At 36.4% G+C, this 18621-nt stretch overlaps 1 protein-coding gene across 7 annotated transcripts in view; it reads right to left on the reverse strand.

Moving 5' to 3' along the window:
* LOC129786931 (uncharacterized) overlaps window positions 1-18621 on the reverse strand; it is a 77311-nt gene that overhangs the window by 22934 nt on the left and 35756 nt on the right. For 5 of the 7 annotated variants that reach the window (XM_055822193.1, XM_055822188.1, XM_055822190.1 and 2 more), the window contains 4 exons: window positions 6767-6997; window positions 4742-4938; window positions 4143-4189; window positions 3785-3900 (listed from right to left, as the gene is read on the reverse strand). In XM_055822193.1, the coding sequence (XP_055678168.1) occupies window positions 3785-3900; window positions 4143-4189; window positions 4742-4938; window positions 6767-6997 (591 nt within the window). The remainder of the gene's footprint in view (window positions 1-3784; window positions 3901-4142; window positions 4190-4741; window positions 4939-6766; window positions 6998-18621) is intronic. The other 2 variants (XM_055822195.1, XM_055822194.1) reach the window with 1 other exon arrangement.

The raw sequence follows: 18621 nt of genomic DNA on the forward strand, positions 1-18621 counted from the left end.
ATGACCACCCTCTCGGCAAAAAAAACTACAGAGAAACAGTGCAAACATTTTCATTTCAAACTCCCTTGAATTATTCAAAAAATTTTATCAATTACGAGGAAAAATGCAAAAAAGTGCAATGACAAATTGTACCACATACTTTTTTTTTTCAACTTCTTGCAACAGCTCATGCTCCTCAACTCTCGTGGAGCAAGGAAACGCATGCAAAGTGGTTGAGTGTTGGTTAATGAAATGCAACTCATATTTGCACTGTTTTGTGTAAAAAAAAAATTAGATGGTTAAAGAAATGCTATTTAAATAGAAAATGTCATTGAATTTTTAAACACGAAAGCCCCAGCTTGAAGGAGATAAAGTCCACCCACACTGTGGAAGAGTGCAGAACCTTCGTCTTTTTTTCTGCCATTTCTCAAGCAATATATGGATTTAGCAGAGTGAGTGTTCATTGCACTGCTATGAGATAAAGCACGAATCCCTCGCGTATTAAAGTCGAGCAAAAAAAAGGCGCCGTCTCGAGAGCTTGTCATTGTATTCACCTCCTCGTGTCCATTAATGCACAAGCAAAGTGCAGTGAAAACGGTGAGATGCTATAAACACCCGACTAGATACATTCTTGATTTCACTCGCATGCAATTTGCCCAGGAGAAGGGTTGGTTGTACTGTACACATATCACACGAAGGGACACATAGAGCCTGAATAGAATTATGTCTATAGCGTTACCACTTTATACCCTCCCCCCACCTCCCCGGAATAGCTATTTTGTCTGACGCCTCCCCCTATATATAGAGAATTTTCTCCCTTTTTGTCACTCTCCTATACACTACTACTGTACATATATAATCGCATCCCCCTTCATTGCAATCCCTTGCAGGCCTTTCCAAATCATCCCGAATTAGCGCTTTCATGGTGCTCCGCACGTACTCACACGGACAATCATTCCATTGATAGAGAAAAGTGTACCAATGGCTTGGGGATAATTCTGTGAAGCACCGAATGGGGGTTAAAGCAGATTTGAAAGACGATTTTCGAGGAAAAACACCACTATTTCGGGATTTATATGTTTGTCAGAGTGCATTTGAGGGAAAAGCTTTCCTGGGCAATTAGGTGGTTTGTATGGAAAGTACAAATCGGATTTTTCTGCTGCCATTTTTCTCCAGAAAGATTTTCATTCAACCCTCACTTGCAAAAATGAGAATCGAAATGCGATATATCCTTTCTTTCTCCTTAATTTTTTTTTGCATTTGAGATTTTGAAGCTTTTTGTTATATAAAGCTCTACATTATTTAACTGACTATTTCAAATGAACTTTTAACAATCAGATATTTTTTTTTCTATTTGTGAAAATAGATAAATAAGTTTTCTTGATTTTTCTGATGAAGTTTTGTACAACAAAGAAGAGCTTTAAAAATCAACAATATTTTATCCTAAATTATAAGTAATAGTTATGCTGATTAGGGAAAAATATTTTTCAAAAAACTTCCAACTTTCTCTTAAAAAAATATTTTAAAAAATATATATATAAAGGAGTCATAAGTCTTTCCTTAGAATTTGCCTATCCTTAATTTTCAGCCTGTTTCACCAGATAGTGAAAATGAATATTTGATACAGCGGCTCGATATCAATCTTCTATTGAATCTATCTTCCATTTCAATTTTTTATCTCCAAAAATTTGCGCTAAACGCAACAAATCCCTGCGCTTCGCTCGAATTTATCACGTTTCATGATATTTCTAAAGCGTCTGAAGATTTGCAAAACTTCAAATTGTCATAAAAATTATAGAGCTCAAATCTTTAGAGCTCTTTTCAGAGAAAAGGATGATAAAAACAATTCACTTTTGCATAAAACTCATTCATCATTTTATCTCATACACATATACTCTTCTCATTCTTAAGGAAACTCTGACAACATTGAGAGTAATAAGTAAATGAAATATAGTTTTCATTCGAGAGAGAAAAACTTCAATTTAAACATAATCTTGAAGTGAATTGCGCAGGAAATATAATCAGAAATTATGGGACGGCGGTACGAGTGAACGTCTCTTTAGAGAGAACATAAAGAAATCCCCAAGAAATGAAAATAAATCCTAGCGATTTAAGACTAAAACTCCAAGAATTGTCATAATCAGATTGCGTCGCCCGCGCTTTCCCCATTCTTTCCTATAGTACAAAAAGGACTCGCTCCCACTGCCAAGTTGTGTTTTTCCTCAAGACCCCCGACGAGGAACTTACTCGAGCATGAGTCATTTTAGTTTTAAGACGTATAAGATGTGAATTTGAAGCGAAATGAAAATGTGCCTTTAGGAGTGATATCATTTGATACATGTAGTATACATATAACAAATCCTTGAGTCATTTTCTCCTTTTGCTTGCCTTTAAATTCACATTGCCCTGTGTGCGAGAGAGCTTTCTTCTTATCATGCCAAACACTTTTGGGCATATATCCCATTGCTGAGCATGCAAAGTATCGATGTGTCAAGGAGGGACTTCCTTGAATTTCCTTCTGCCAATTCACATTAGTGAGATCATTTGTCCAATGGATGCCCTCCCCCCAACTGTGGACAGATTGCTTCGCACACACCCCCGGAATTCCCAAGATATTCCCTTAATACATTTACCCCACTCTCTCTTTCTCCTTGACATAACTATCTCGTCCTCTTCTGCACTCTAACACGACGACCAACAAGGTGGATGAGATGAAATAAAAATTGTCGTAAATTTTTTATCTGTCCAACCGTATCTGTAAGAGTGATGATGATAGTAACATGGATGGAATAAATGAAAAAAAAAAACTTCATTAAAATGAATGTGGAACATTATATCTGCACATGGTGGGGAGTTTGCTAGTTGACACCATACGAAATTTCCCACAATTTTTCCACATAGCAAAATTCCACAATAAAATGGAGTAGGTGGAGCTGCAAAATGCTGATATAAAAAGCTCACAAAATGAAAAGTTTATTCGTTATTTTCTGCACCATAACTCCATTGCAATGAATTTGCATAGAATTCTAAAAAAAAACACACACAACTCATTTACAAGGAGCTTTTGCATTTGAACCATTTAAACGCGAATGGTTTATTCCTTAATTAATAATTATTCCCTCCCCCAAAAAAATAGGAAATTAACTTAAAGTTAAAGTTAAATTCTTTTTGGAATTTTACTGAAAATTCAACAAAGCACAAAAGGAGCGACATTTAATCCTCAAAAGAAAATACCCTAATCCCTAAATTCCTAAATTGTGTTACATTGCTTCAAAACATTTTTTTTTAGAAAATTCTCTCGACATGCAAGATGAAACCCAAGTTGAACTTTATGAGGATGACGCCAAAAAGAGCTTTTTCGGCGAAAAAAAACGACTCATTGTAAAATTTTAGATGTTATAAAATTTGTGCCCATAAAATAGAGACGACAACGGAAGCTTTTTGCTTTTTCCAAGTTGCACTCTCGCATGTCACAAGGATGGGGACAGGAAGGCACAAATTAAATAAAGAGACACAAATTGTTCTCCCTGTGTTATTCTATAGGCGTACACACAGGCAGTACTTGGCATAATAAAACTTAATCTCCATGCCGACACAAATCTGGATTAAAAATACAATCTTCCCCCCGTCTTTCGTCTTCATCTAAAATTCAATTAGGATGAAAAGGAAGTTTTTGGATGATTCAGCTTGAAGCTTTCCGTTTATTAATTTGATTTTGAATAATTTACAATTTTCCTACCCAAAGAGGAATAAGATGTATATTTTCACTCCCTTCCCCCTCCAAAAAAATATTAATTAGACTTACGATTAATTGAGTTGTGCCGGTGTTTTGATTATTGGTCCTATCTCTTCTATTTACAGTTTTTAGGCCTTTGAGCAAACGTGCCAATGTTAAGCGCTTCTTCGTTGTTTCGCGTCCTTCTGCAATGAGAAATGTGCGGAGATGTTGAACAAGAAAAAAAAAAGAACCAAACATAAATAAACATTTTGGGGTCATGAGAAAATGCAGAGAACAGGAAATGAGGAATAATTGTCAAAGTGCATCGTCATATTGATGAATCTCAAGCAAAAGATTGGTCAAATGAGGACTCCGGGGAATAATACACATAATTTTCAAATAATTGATTCACATCATGATTTAAACACAAAACAACAACACATACCTGTGGGAGGGAATTCATAAAAATACGCCGATCTCGGACTCAGGCAGCTGAAAGAAGGGAAAAATTTATTATCATGCTCCTTAATGGGGAGAAGCATAAACAGCAGGTTTGTTGAAGCATAAGAGAGACAATCTCAGTTATCTCCAATGGAGGACAATTAAAGCAAAAAAAAAAGAGGAAAAGATTGGACAAAAAGTCTCTCGGGAAGTGGAACATTCTTTTCGCTTTGCGAAATGGTCATTTGAAATAAAAAGAATGAACCAACAATGAGAGCTGAGCACTGCGCCATTTAAATTAGCATAAATCTATAATTCTAATCAATATGAAAAAGAAATAATTTATGATTTTCGAATAGAAGGTAATTTTTATAAATACAAACTCGAATAAAAAATGATTAATGGCGAAAAAACTTCTAGAATAATATTAGTGTGAAAAAAATGGAAAAAACTTTATAAAAAAAATCAACCAAGTTGCAGTTTTTTACTTTTATTTGGCGCAGTGTACCCCTAAATGCGGTGTGCCAGGGTGGAAAAAAAAGAGAGTAGAGAGTGTTCAGACAAACTACTGGATTATTGGATAAACAAACATTTGGGAATTACCTCTGCTGTATGGCTGGTTGAATGGATGAGTTCTGTGATTGTTGGTACTGCGGCTGCTGGGTGGTGGTAGTGTGGGATGGATGCTGTTGCGAATTGATCGCCGACTGCAGTGCACCCCGAGCCACCCTTGGGGCGAAGACACCATATCCGAAACCGTAAATTTCATCCTCTTCCTTATCGGATAGACAGCTTGACGGCTGCGAATGGTTTGGTGCAAGGAATAGAAAAGAAAGTAGAAAAAAAAAACTTTAGTTACTCGACTATAGAGATTAATGTGTTTCACATTTGAAGACTTTTCTCGAGATACAGTGTGTCAGCATAAGGAAACCGGAACTAAAAGGTTGAAAGGAGTCGGACTACATTTTCTCGTTTTTTTTTTCTTCAAACACAACACATATCTTTAGCATTTTTTGCACACTTTTTACCCCCCTTCAACCATCTTATTGGAAATTTACAGTGTATATTATACGATAAATTTGCATAAAGAGTGTAGGTATAGTGTTTTCTCACACGCTACACCGGAATAGGATATAGGTAAGATTTTATATTGGAAATTGTGTAACGTATATGTAGGAGGGTAACATGTTCTAGTTTAAACCCTATCGGGATTAAAAGTAGACATTTGGACAAGTGCATAAGGAATTGAATGAGAAGTAAAGTAGGAGTTACATTCATTTATTGTTCCCTTGGAAGTTTAGTTGAAAAAGAATTGTTTAAGTTACAGGTAATATGTAGTTTAATCAAGATTTTAAACTATTAGGAGGTTTAATTTGAAAAGAAACGTTGCATTTATTTTAATTTTCGTTGATGATTTGACTCTTTTCTTAAATAGTTTTATGATATTGCGTAAAACTCACTGCTGAGTCCGGATTTAGTCCGTTTCGTAAGTCAGACTTAAGTTTTTAAAAGCTTGATCTCGGTTTTTAAACTAGAACTAAGTTTTTAAACCAAGTCTAAGTTTTTTCAACTAGGTCTAAATTTCTTAAGCCAGGCATAAGTTTTCTAAGTTAGGCTTTTATTTCAGCTAGACTTAAGTTGATAAACTTACTTCTAAATCCTAAATGTCTATCCTTAAAAAATTCAGACTTTGTCTAAAAATTTAAACCTGGGTTTAAGAAAACGCTTAAACACTTGGTTAACTCTTTTAAAATTAAAACCTTTTATTAAAATTAAACTAGGATCTAAAAAAGTTTGAAGAAAGTTCAAATATATTTTTTTTAAACTATACTTTAAAGAAAATTTAAAACAATTTCCAATATTAAAATCAATTGTGTGTCAGCAAAATTTTCCAAAAAAAAAAACTCACCGTATTTGATGATGATGCAAAAGAAAATTGGAAATTTTGCCAAAATATTTTTCACATAGTGGTAGAATGGGTGAGGTAGAGGTAAGAGTTTGTGGGCACTCTTCCAAATTATAGCCCTTTTAAATGTTTACCGCCCTAGAGCCAAAATTATTTTAGTTCGTGTGGAAAAGTTAGTTTTGGTATTTCTCCCCAGCATAGAATTCCAACCCCAGTCCATTTATTTATTATAGGTTTTATGTGCAAATCCAAATTAATCCAAATGCAAATATCTTTTGGTTGTTTTTCCCCCCGAAAGAAAGAGAGATAGCAGATTATTATTAGGAGGTGGCACAGTGCCCAAAGTGAGGGAATTTAATCACTTACAGTGACACCCTCCTGTATCATAACATGCTGAGCAAGAGCCGAAATTGAAGCCTTAACGTTTTCTAATAAACTTCCAGCACCAAAGTAGTTCTATAGAGGTGGGGTTAGTTAAGTTTGTCTAAGGTGTTTGCATGACACTAATATCTGATCTCTACAGAATCTCAATAAACCGTAATCCAACTACTTCTAAACACTATTTATATTAGGTTTCGTAGGTGTTATGTAAAAGTTACGAAAACTAAACTAATTCTACGTAATGAGAGAGAGAAGAGAGAAAAATATGATATTGAGATGACCAACTAATAGTGCGAACTATAAAAAACGTGGCTAATCCCTAATTTACTGTCAATACTCACTGAATATTTCCCTGGCACATAAATTGGTTGACTATGGCTATTGGGGAGGCCACCTTGACTGGAGCTCCCGCGGTGGCCTCGATTCGCACCAACACCCCTATGGTGTGGACTAATATCGGCCCATGCCGCTAATCGTTCATTCTCTAAAGCACTTAAAACGTCCCCAAATGGAGCCATCAGAATTTCACAATAAACCGATGCAAGACCCTCCAAATGACCACGTTCACCATCCTGCAATTAAAAGAACAAATCATTTGTACAAAACCATTTTGCCACACTCTGCCTTTAACATTTCAGCTGTAGGTGTGCTGTATGATGAGACCCATTAAATGCCATTGAACATTTTATTATGGATATGGAAGCCTAAAGCAGCATGAATGCAGCATTATCGAAATTAACCCCAAAAATGCGGTGTGCGATTTTAGTGGAAAGTCCTCTCAATGTAAAGTACATTAGGAATTTATTTTAATGAGATTTTTGGCGAAACAATGAAATTCCTGGCTGTATAAATTGCATTTTGCACTGAATTTCAGTGCAAATAAATTAAACATCTCTCTGGTTTAGGTTTCATGCCAAAACTGCTTCATTTTCAAAACAATTCCCAATGGATTTATGGAAAATTCAAATCTTCCAGAGCTTTTCTAGCTTACAGAGTTTTGTTTAGCTAGCTGTGATTTTTTTCCAGAAGAGCTTTATGACTTGCTTACAATCAAAGCTCAATTTTTTTAGCTATATGTAGAAAATATAGACTGAAAAAAAAAGAAAAAAAAAGAAAGAACGGCACTTTGGAAAAACACCGCATTTTCCCTTTGGGGATAGATTTTAATCTTTCAATGGTATTATCGACCAAATGAATCAATACAACTTTTCTATATATGTATGCTTCCCCATGATATATGCTCTATACGTTCCCACATATTGACCAACGGTTGGTGCATTAGAGATTTCTTTTCCATTTACTTGATTTTTTCATTTTGCTGTAGCAAATGATAAGCCGCTTAGTAACCTCGTGAAACGTTGATTCTTCCAACAACTTATCCTATTGTTGCTTTCTTCCCCATCACAGACCATTTGAGCCCTGCAGCCAGATATTTTTGCAAGAGAATCAAGCGCTGAAGAAAAATGACCATGCCTAAGTATGGCAAGTGCAGAGAAATTGATTGATAAGTCCTTCTTAATGTGAAGGCGAAGGCATTAATTCTCAAATGCACACACACACGCCCCAGAATCAACAGGAAGAAAAATATTGTTGAAGAATTGCTTGGATTATGTATGTTATGTATGTAAGTATGTAAAGAGATTGGCAGATGCTTTTCTATATATCAAGGAAAGAACAACAATTTTATACATATTGTGGTTTTTATGGGGCGAGCACAGCGCATTTGTCGATTCCATAATGTTCAATTTATTATGCAATTATCGCGACATAAAGGGGACAGTAAATGACATAAAATTCCCTCAGAGTTGGGGCTGGGGAGCTAGAGCGCATGGTATGAGCTATAAAATTATTTTTGATAATTAAAAACTTAATAAAGCATTAATGGGAGTTTTGTTTACGCGCAAAATTAGGCGTTCATCGTGTCAGATAATAGCATAAGCATATTAATGAATATAGCCTGCGTTGGGTAAATTAATGATTTTATGCTATGAAGGTCAATATTGTCCAGGAAAAAATAAATAAAATTGTTTAATAGGAAATTTTATATGCGGTCTATGAACCAATAATATTATAATTGCGGGTTAATTAATTTTTAATCAGACACCCCGGAGACCTCTGAAATATTAAACAGTGTTTGTGACGACAAAGGACATAATAATGTGGCCAATTTATCGGAAATTGTTGTTGATTATCGGCGAGCATCAGGAAAAGCTTTAAAAATATAAAACTAAACATAACTCGCTTCTATTTGTGATTGAATTCTGATGCGAATTAATTTAATTTTATAAATTTTTTAAAGAAATGTCAGTAAAGAAATTTTGAGCTTTTAAATTTTCTAACAGTGAGCTTTTAACTAACATTAAATCTATTAAATTAAATCCCTTTAATGATTTTATAAAATGAAAACTTCCTCAACATAAAATTAAAGAGGATATTACAATTCTCAAATTACTACAGCCTTCTATATTAAATGCTCAACTGTGATAGTTCTAAAATGTAAATTTAGTGTCATAAAAATGTGTACCTAAAATTCATATTTAGTTTGATTACTTTAATAAATGTTTATTCATAAATACAACATGATTTCCATAATGAATGTTTAAATACGAGCGCATTGCCCATGTTTTCTCTTAATGACAATAATTATGCGCGCAAGATGTTCATCGTGTTCCTCTTCATTATATATATAGACACTGAACCAATCAGAGAGGTGCAGAAATGATGAACCTGTGTGGAGCTTTTATTTGCACTGTGAGACCATAACCCTATACGATGCGGAAGCTCCCCGCATGGCAAACACCGCACACTGACTGCAGAGAAGAGCGCAAAACGGGTGGATGATTGAGCATTTGGTGGGAGAAAAGAGGACACAGAGTGATAAGATCTAGGCCGCAAAATATGGTGTGTGTGTGCACCGATGTAGCGTCGCGGTTGAGAATTTCAGAAGGGGGGTGGGCGGGTGAAACAAGAGACAGTTGTATGCTCATTTAATTCAATAATGAAAGCATTAATCTCGCTGAGTGTATGACTTGGCGGTTGCACAGTGGTTTGGTGTCACCGTGCTATGGGTGTTCTGCATGAATTCACGTGGTAGAGGCGGAGGACCCCGCGTGGAAAGGTGACGACGAAGTGGAGGAGACAGCTCTTGCGGGTGCTTTCATTGTTGTTCTGCACAACAGCGAATTATAGGTATATACGGAGGATAGGGCAATTCTATTTAAACTCCCTGTTGTTTGTTGATATGGTTATTGTTCGTTACATTGAAAATATACTGCCTTAAACCGAATTTAATTAGTGCTTGTGTTGGATTTTAAGTGGAAAAATTTTTAAGCATGAGAAAACTTGCAACTTTTGCAAAACTTCCTTTTTTGGAAAGCTCGGAATTTGTGGGTAAAGTTTTCAGAGGTAATAAACATTCAATGTAGATTTAATTGTTATTGCAAACTTTAATATCACGACTATTATTTTAAGATAAGGTATGAATTTCAAGGATTAATAAACCCTTGAAGGATTCAGTGTCCTTATTTTATTTTTTTGCTATTGAAAAGCTCTAAAAAATTATATATAAAATCATAAAGCTTTCAAATGAAAATTATAGATAATTGAATGTTTTTTTTATGCCAAAATTTCAAGTAAATCTTTTTAATGCCAGTTTTACTAAAGAAAGCGTTTAAAATTGTAAAGATTCTTTTAATATATTTTTTAAAAGAAAATCAGCAACATCACTCCTTTATTCACAAACAAGGAGTTATGCAAATTCGTAATGGGATTCTGCATCAATTTAAATAAATATCTACAATTCATCATAAGCAAATTTTCAAGGAGCTGCATGTATGCAAGACACTTAGAAAAATCCCACTATGACCCGCAAACAAGTGTTAAATATTTTATGCAAACTCATTGACTTTTGGGTTGTCTTCGTCCCTCCTTGTTTTTGAAAGTTGCGGCAATTATTCAGAAAGTAAATTGTCGCTCTTCAACTGAAGCTATATAACAATGGGGGACCGACAAAGTGTAATTGTTTTTGTTGACCTTTTGTTTCCATTTCCATTAAAATTTCAAGCACTGCCGCGCTTGTTGTCCATTTCACGATCACCACAAATGGCGGGGAAAATGAGCAATCTCCCCGGGAGAGGAGTTTGGGGTCTTGGTGTACGATAAACAGATGGATGTAACACCGCGTGAATCACCCAAATAAAGCCTCTACAAAGGATTCCAACAGCGAAAGCATTTTATACATAACACAGCCGATGAGCAGCCCCCCATTTTAGCCTACGGCTGTGCGAACGATAGTGTTGAAAATGCTTTCCGGAATAACTTTCAACTGTGCAAAATGCCGCAGAGATAAATCAAGCCCCTGAAGAATTCTACAAAGACAGCTTTTGCACCTCTTTTCTCTCTCTCTTACTTAATACGTATAGCGGATACACTATAGGTATGTATCTGTAGGTATAAAATTGGAATAATGCAAAATATCTTAAAGAATATACTACATCGTTTTCTTTTCCCTTCGTCGTGAAAATTACAAAAATATTTCCCGACTGAATTCTCAATAGAATTTCATCTGTGAGACGGTGGGGTTTTGAATTCAAGTCTCGCGAGGATGGTAAAATGGATGAAGTTTATTTAAATTTCCCCAACCCAACCAAACATGCCTCCTGTTCAAACATTCAGAAATGCGGTGAATTTTTAAAATTGCACAATTGTCCCGATTTTACAGCCGAAAAAGGTAGAATTTTTCTCTCTTCTTTTCCCATTAAATTGATGGTGAGAAAGTTAAGGATCCGAGAAATTTTGGGGGTTTGTGAGGAATTATTGCGAAGAGGTTGATTTACAAAACCCATCGAATTCAGGATGATACAACAAGAAGTATTTTACATTGCGCATTATTGATGTTCAGTGTTAAATTTATTTTCACTCAAAGAGAAATTCAATTTTGTACATCTCGCCTTGAAATTGAATTAAAATGAGCTGAATTAAAATTTTACATCAAGAGGATTTAAAGGTCAGAGTTTATAGAATTTTAGACGTACTAAAGAGAATCTGCAGACACAGTGGAAATGTTTGTGAAATCAACCCCCTTTTTGGTTCAATGCTATTAAGACAGCTTTTGAATGCCAAAAGTTCAATAGAGTCGAGGCATTGAATTTTCTTTTCCAGCAAATTTTTATAGATTTTCCTCGCATATATCGTGAAAATTCCAAGGTATATGGCCCATAAGACCTTGGGTGAGAGACACCCAACACGAAATTGCAATGTCTGAATTGGAATTCACGTTTTTTTTTATACATCCTTCTTTGTACATCCTTCTTCCTCCTCAGTGGAAACAATGTCGTAAATAATTCTACGGTAAATCCCCTACAAAGCGCTAAGTCGCTACACTTTTCTTACATCATTGCGAAATATTTTGCGCCATTGCTTCGTTCTCACAGGCCGCTCTCTCTCTGGGTGGGAAAATATGGAAATTCCTCGTCTCAGGATTTGAATGTTGGAAAGCAATGAATGCAAAATTGGTTTTTCACTTGCAGACGGTGAAAATGTGCTATGTTTTCGGGGGGGGGGGGGGGGGGGGGGTGGTTTGTGTTAAAGAAATTGTGTATCTGTAAACATTTTTGGATACCAAGCGGGATTATTAAAGGTGAAGAGAGTCACACCACTTGTTCTTCAGCTGCTACCATTCTCATATTCAACACGAAATGTGTTTGGTAGTATTTTGCGGGATTTCTTAGAGAGTTTTGCACCAAGTATATTATTTTTTTTCCTTGCTCTCTTGCAAATGGAGATATTTCGAAATATTGATGTGGAGGAGGTTTTTCCTTTCGACAGATACCACAGAGAAGTTTTTTTTCACATCTTTTCTGAGGGCGGTCTTGTGTGCAAATTCAAACTGACAGTGTGCGGAAAAAAATCCACAGAGAGAGGATTTCGCATTTTGTGTGGTGTCGCTTCTTCCTGATGGTGAAGCTCGCGCGCCACAAGAGGTGGTTGCGAAGAGAAAATGGGAGAGAAACCCAAAATGTATGCCTGTCACGAATCCAATTTGTCTTGTATAGCAGGAAGATTCAGTCGAAATTTAACCGTGGAATACATTCAATTAACTCTGCAGGAGAATTAAAGCTTCCAAAATGTAAATGTTGATATTTGTCTTCGGATACTGCTTTTTTCAATCAACGCGCCTCACCCATTCGGTACCCTCAAGCATGGGTGAGTTGCCACAATAGCTGAGCTTTTTTTTTCGTTTGGTATTTCAACAACCCCTAGTCGTTCCCTGGGTCTCAATACCTCCATGTTCAGTATAGCTTTCAGATAGAATAAGGACTGTCTCTCTCTGGCAGAAGTATTTTTTTTTCTTTCATCGCATAGGAGAATCGTTGTGCGAAAAACCAATAAGCCACAATTGAAGTCAATTTACATAAACCCTCGTCATTTTGTTTGCACTTTCGTGGCTCAATACACGCCTGGTCCGTCAGTTTCATACCGGACGGAGTCAGAATTTCAGACATTTTCCACACACAGAGCATCTCAATTTGCTCTGTGCGAAAAGGTGGGTGGAGAAGATCAACCAATAACAATATACATACATACATATCGCATGAACATATATAAACTTTTGGTTTGAATGATATTTTACTTTATTCGGGAGAACATTGAGATTAATTTTGCAAATGAATTTTAAAAACTCTACTCCCGAAATTATTTTGAATTTTTTTTGCTTCAATTTATAACGAGAGATTCAAATAGAAAAAAACGAGGTAAATTGTCGCTTCGCTCCAATTTACCTCGCCCCGCTTCGCGGGGATTTGTTGCGCTTCGCGCAAATTTTAGAGAGAAAAAAATTGTGATGATTTAAAGGTAGATTAGGGCCACTTATCAATCTCGGAAAAAAATTTTGCAAAGAGAAGAAATCATTTTCATACAACATTTCGGGCGCCAAATTCAAAAATTTGCAAAAAATACATGACTTTTATATGGGGGCTACCTGAAGGGGGGCTTTGGGGGGAAAATGAATACGGCCATTCGAAAGCGCCTGATATAAGGAGTCTCTGTACCAAATTTCATCGCGATCGGTCAAACGGTGTAGATTTGTATAGCTGTACAGACACGAAATCCTTTCTTTATTATATAGATAGATTATCACGATTGTGTGCAGAGCAGCGTTGAAATTTAATAATTTCCGAGAATTTTGTGTTTATTATGTACAAAAATTTTCGACTTATGCTGTTTTAATTAGTGTTGTGTTGTGATTATTATATTTTATCGTGAAATCCGAATTATTTTTAATAATTTAATTAACATGTCATTTTAACAATTAACTAGAATTTTTTTCTTTAATTCTTTTTTTACATTTTATTATAAAAAAATCAAATTAATTAACTTAAACTCCTTCCACGAGATGCAAATTTTATATTTAATTATTGAAATAAATGTCAAATAGTATTTTGGGTCGTTATAAAAAAAAATTAGCTGTCAATAATTTTGAAATATAATATCCTACTTTTTGTGATTTATTTATATTAAATTTTTTTCAACTGAAAATTGGATTTATATGTAAATGTTGTACTCTGGCGAGAATGCTGATTAAATTAAATTTGTTTCCGAATTTTCTATCAACTAAATGAAATTATATACTATATTCCTTTTGATCTTTGTGAGTTAATCCGCGCGCCAGCCTGAATGAGGGAGGGCGGGTGGAATTTTAATTCCAAATTGACGTTCACATCCACGTCATGTGGTTTTGCGTTTCTTGCGAAGGGGGATCTCCAGCAGTGAAAGTATTCTTCGTAGTATAACCCAAAAATATTCCCTGATGGAGCTACATACCAGGGGTTAAATATATATGTCTGTACTATGTATATAGAGAAAGTGGGTGAATTTGTATAATTTCTTTCCCCTTCATTACGCACTTCCTTTTGCACAAAATGTATGGGATTGTGCGGTGAAGGTGGTGATGAAGTAAATGTGCGTGCGTAGATGCAGATGGGAGGGCAATGACGAAAGAATTCCGGGCGAATCATGGCAAATACCAAAATTTTGTCATACATGTCTCTGACTTTGTACATTTGCACAAATGCGGGGGGTCGGAGGGGTGCAAATGGAACATAAATGTACTGCGAAATTTACTCCATTTCGCCCCATGCCCAAAATTCTAATACAACCTCCCCCACATTTGGTGTGGTGTGGATGCCCCAAAACACAATGGCGCGGTGTTGTATCTCGCTTCGGGTGGCAGCAATGGGTCTGTTGCTTTCGCATTAGGACGACAGAGGCGGGAGAAAACCACCCACTATTAACCTCCTGGCTACATGTTCGTTACGCCAAAATGTAATAAATTAGATGCGAGGGCAAATGAACGCCGCTACCCCATTACGAATGAATGCTATGTATTGTATTCCACAGGGGCATCAAATCGTCGACAAGAGTCCTATACTGGCCATATAATACTACCTACACTCTCGCTGTACCAGTGCTGGGCCAAGTCCTCAGCAGCAACCAAAATGTGGAAATTTCCTCTTTTGCTCTCTAACTGAAATGCCATAAAGTTTTCCACGCTGTGGTTCCTTATTGCGGAAATTGTTTATACAAAATGCACAAAATATAATATGCCCTCTTATACACCTAATACTCTCTCCCGGCTCCCTTCTTCCCATCTAATTGTGCTTGCAAAGGAAATTCCCATTCGTACCAACTCTCGCCCCCGATTTGCAAAACATTATACCAGCAGCGTCATAGCCTGATGGTCGTCGTCGCACCATGCAGCTCTAAAATTATATTAACTGCATTGTGGGCCAATTTTGTGTAATTGTAAAAACATAAATATCCCCTAACCATCTGTCACCATTGTACCTCATTGTGCCTCATTCATGACACTAAATTCAATAAATGCGATCCGCAGAGGCTCGTTTACGGTTTGTTCATGGGGGGTGGTAGTGGTGCTTTTTTTGCCTATATGTGCAACACCCTACATGTCTGGAAAACTTTGGCAAAAATTTCAATTGTCCCACTCTCGGTGTGTTAAATTGAATTTCCATGCTATTCTTGTAGAATATGTGCTGTTGCTAAAAGATAAAATAAATCTCTCTCTAAATTGGGCGTATTGAAAACGGTAGCTATTCTAGATTTTTATTTTATGATTATGCTAAACGATAGCATAGATCTCTACCATAAATAGGAAAATTATGTTTTGGAAAAGAGATTTTTTTTCTTATTATTTTTTCAAGGTGAATTTGTGGGAGAAAAGAAAATCTTTAACTATTTCAATGTAAAGATTTTTGTAAAGATAAAAAAGTATTTTGATTTTATTTATATTTAAATTTAGTAAAAGAATGGTCTAACTATTGAAGATCAAGGAGCTTACGAACATTTTTCGAGTCCATTTTGAAATTAAAAATTAAACAATTGCAAAAAATAATATTTCTTACTCAAAAATTAAATCAATACCTATATTATTTAAATATTTTCATAAATGCGCGTCATTTCAATCACACTTGGTACATAGGAAAGATTTTTCTCTGTGTATGCTTTTATGTAATTTTATTTCCAATTTGTCTTTTTCATTATTTTTTCCATCCTTTTTGATATATACAAAAAAAATAAAAAGGGATGATGAACTTTCAATTAATTTACATTTTCAATAAAATATTTGTTAAATTCATCATACTATTTGTACATCTAAAAGTAAATAATGTGTAAATATATTTGTAAAAGTAATTAAGATAAATACAATAACATTTATATTTTTTTGAACCACAGAGAGAATCGATTTTCTCGCGAAAACACATAAAAAGTAATTAATTTTTTTTCCACGTGTGTATATGTAAACAGCAATACCTACATACATTTTTAATAAAATATACCGCATTATGAAAATTGCTTTATTTACAATCCAACAATCCAATAAAAAAAATGTGGAAATAAAATGAGTAATTAAAGCGACGAATCGTTGATGTGATGCATTTGCAATTGGAGGGGTGGGGGTGGTAGAGGAGTGAGAAAGGCTTTTCCATTAAATATGATCTTTTATTCACATGGCAAATGCATGTCATGTACGTGACAATTGTGCATTCAATCATCGCGCGTATTGAATTGCAGTATATTTAAATCAATTTTCAGTCAACCTGATCACCCACTTGCAAGGTGGGCCAATATACGGGGTGGTTGCTGTCAGGGTAATGTCAATTGGGAAGCACACCGACCCCTCATTGCCCGTGTGTCACCCCCCCCCCCCACGAAAATTTCATATATAAATTACAGTTCCAATTAACTCTCAAGTGCACATGTGTACATTTCAGCCTGTGCACCACGGTGTGTTGTTGCATTGGGGTGTGTGTGTGCAACCTGTGCTAAACATGGCTATACACCCCCCTCTGCCGCCCCCAAATTGAGATATGGTGGAAATTGGTGTATGCAGAGTGGATCCAATTTTCGGGGATAATCCCCAACCAGACCAGACACTCTATATGGATTTCTGAGCTCGTACAAGTGACTTAATTATATAGCAAACAAATACATACGGCACCCCCATGTCTCACTACTGCATTCACCCACCTCCCCCTGCATGTATAGTACATCCTCCACAGTTGCAGTCAATCGCATTTCACCCGAGTGGAAAACACTTCTTGAATTAAGTATATGGTTTATGTTAGGAAAAGTAGGTATGTATGAGAGCACCATGTGGGTGGGATTTTGCACTGAATTTTGGGCTTTGAGGTTAAAAGTGAATCCTTTTGTGGATTCAAGTGTAAAGAAATGTTAGTTTAAGTCTATCTACAACTTATTATAAAAATTAGAGCTTTCAAAAAAAGTCTTCAATTCAATAAAAAAATTAGAAAATATTTAGAAACATTATTCTAAATTATCTTAATGATTTTTATTCAAAAATTAAATGAAACATTGCTTAAATTTATCTCCCGCATGTCTTAAATTCTCATTTAGATTCCAAAACATCATATAAGCAATATTCTTTTTTTTTTTTTCGAAAGAAAATTTATTTGTATGATCTGTCGTGAGACAATAAATACATTAAATCACAAATTAATTGAAAGCGCACAAAAAGAGCTAAATGCCCACAACAAAAATTTTGACCAGGAACAAATTCCCAGCCTAAACAAAACACTCAATAGCACTGATAACTAACGTTTCACACATAGATCCTTCCTCTTCAAACGTCTCAGCCCGGGTCCGCTCAGTACGTCTCTCGCAAGTATATTCGGGTGGGTCACCAAACGCTCTCTGTAGTTGCCAGTAGCTTTCGCAATAGCCTCCTCCACAGTGTCAACACCCAGGTCCCTGTGTATGCAAAGGTTTTTCATGTACCAAGGAGCCCCAGCCAAAGTCCTTAGGCATTTTGACTGGAAACCCTGGATCTGTTTTATTCTAGAAGAAGAGGCGGAGCCCCACAGAGGAGCTGCATATAGCCATATAGGGCAGATGACTGATTTGAAGATCAAAACTTTGTTGGCCAAAGAAAGTCCAGAGTGCCGCCCGAGCAGCCAGTAGAGCTTGGCAAATTTGATTTTGGCTTGTTTTAATTTGGCAGATATGTGGTCCTTCCAGCATAGCCTTCGGTCGAGATTTACTCCCAGATACCTGACGGAATCCTGTTGCGGAATGAAGGAACCATTGAGTGTCACCCTAGGGCAGTTTCTCTTTTTTAGGGAGAAAGTCACATGGATTGACTTCTGTTCGTTGGCCTTAAAGCCCCATTTTCTAAACCACTCCTGAATAAGTAGGAGAAGATCCTGAAGTTCCCGGGAGGCGGTCAGAGGGTTAATATGCGTGCACATCAGGGCGGTGTCATCCACGTAAGTCGCCATAGAAACGTAGTCCGAAGTGGGAATATCCGATGTGTACAGTTGGAAGAGTAACGGCGCCAGGACGCTACCCTGGGGTACGCCGGCCTTTATAGGATACTTCTCGGACAAGGAGCTCCCATGTTGGATGAAAAATTGTCGGTGCGAGAGATACGATCGCAGCACCCTGAAGCACTGCCGAGGGAGCCAGTTCTCCAGCTTGAATAGAAGTCCCCTGTGCCAGACGCGGTCAAACGCCTGCGATATGTCAATAAAAACAGCCGAACAAAATTTCCTCTGATCCAAAGCCAACTGTGCTTCCTTCGCCACGCGATGGACCTGCTCAATGGTGGAGTGCTGTGCGCGGCATCCGAATTGATGGTCCGGGATCAGGCCCTGGCTGTGCA

The sequence above is a fragment of the Lutzomyia longipalpis genome, chromosome 1 (genome assembly GCF_024334085.1).
Source record: "Lutzomyia longipalpis isolate SR_M1_2022 chromosome 1, ASM2433408v1".
Lineage (NCBI taxonomy): Eukaryota > Metazoa > Arthropoda > Insecta > Diptera > Psychodidae > Lutzomyia > Lutzomyia longipalpis.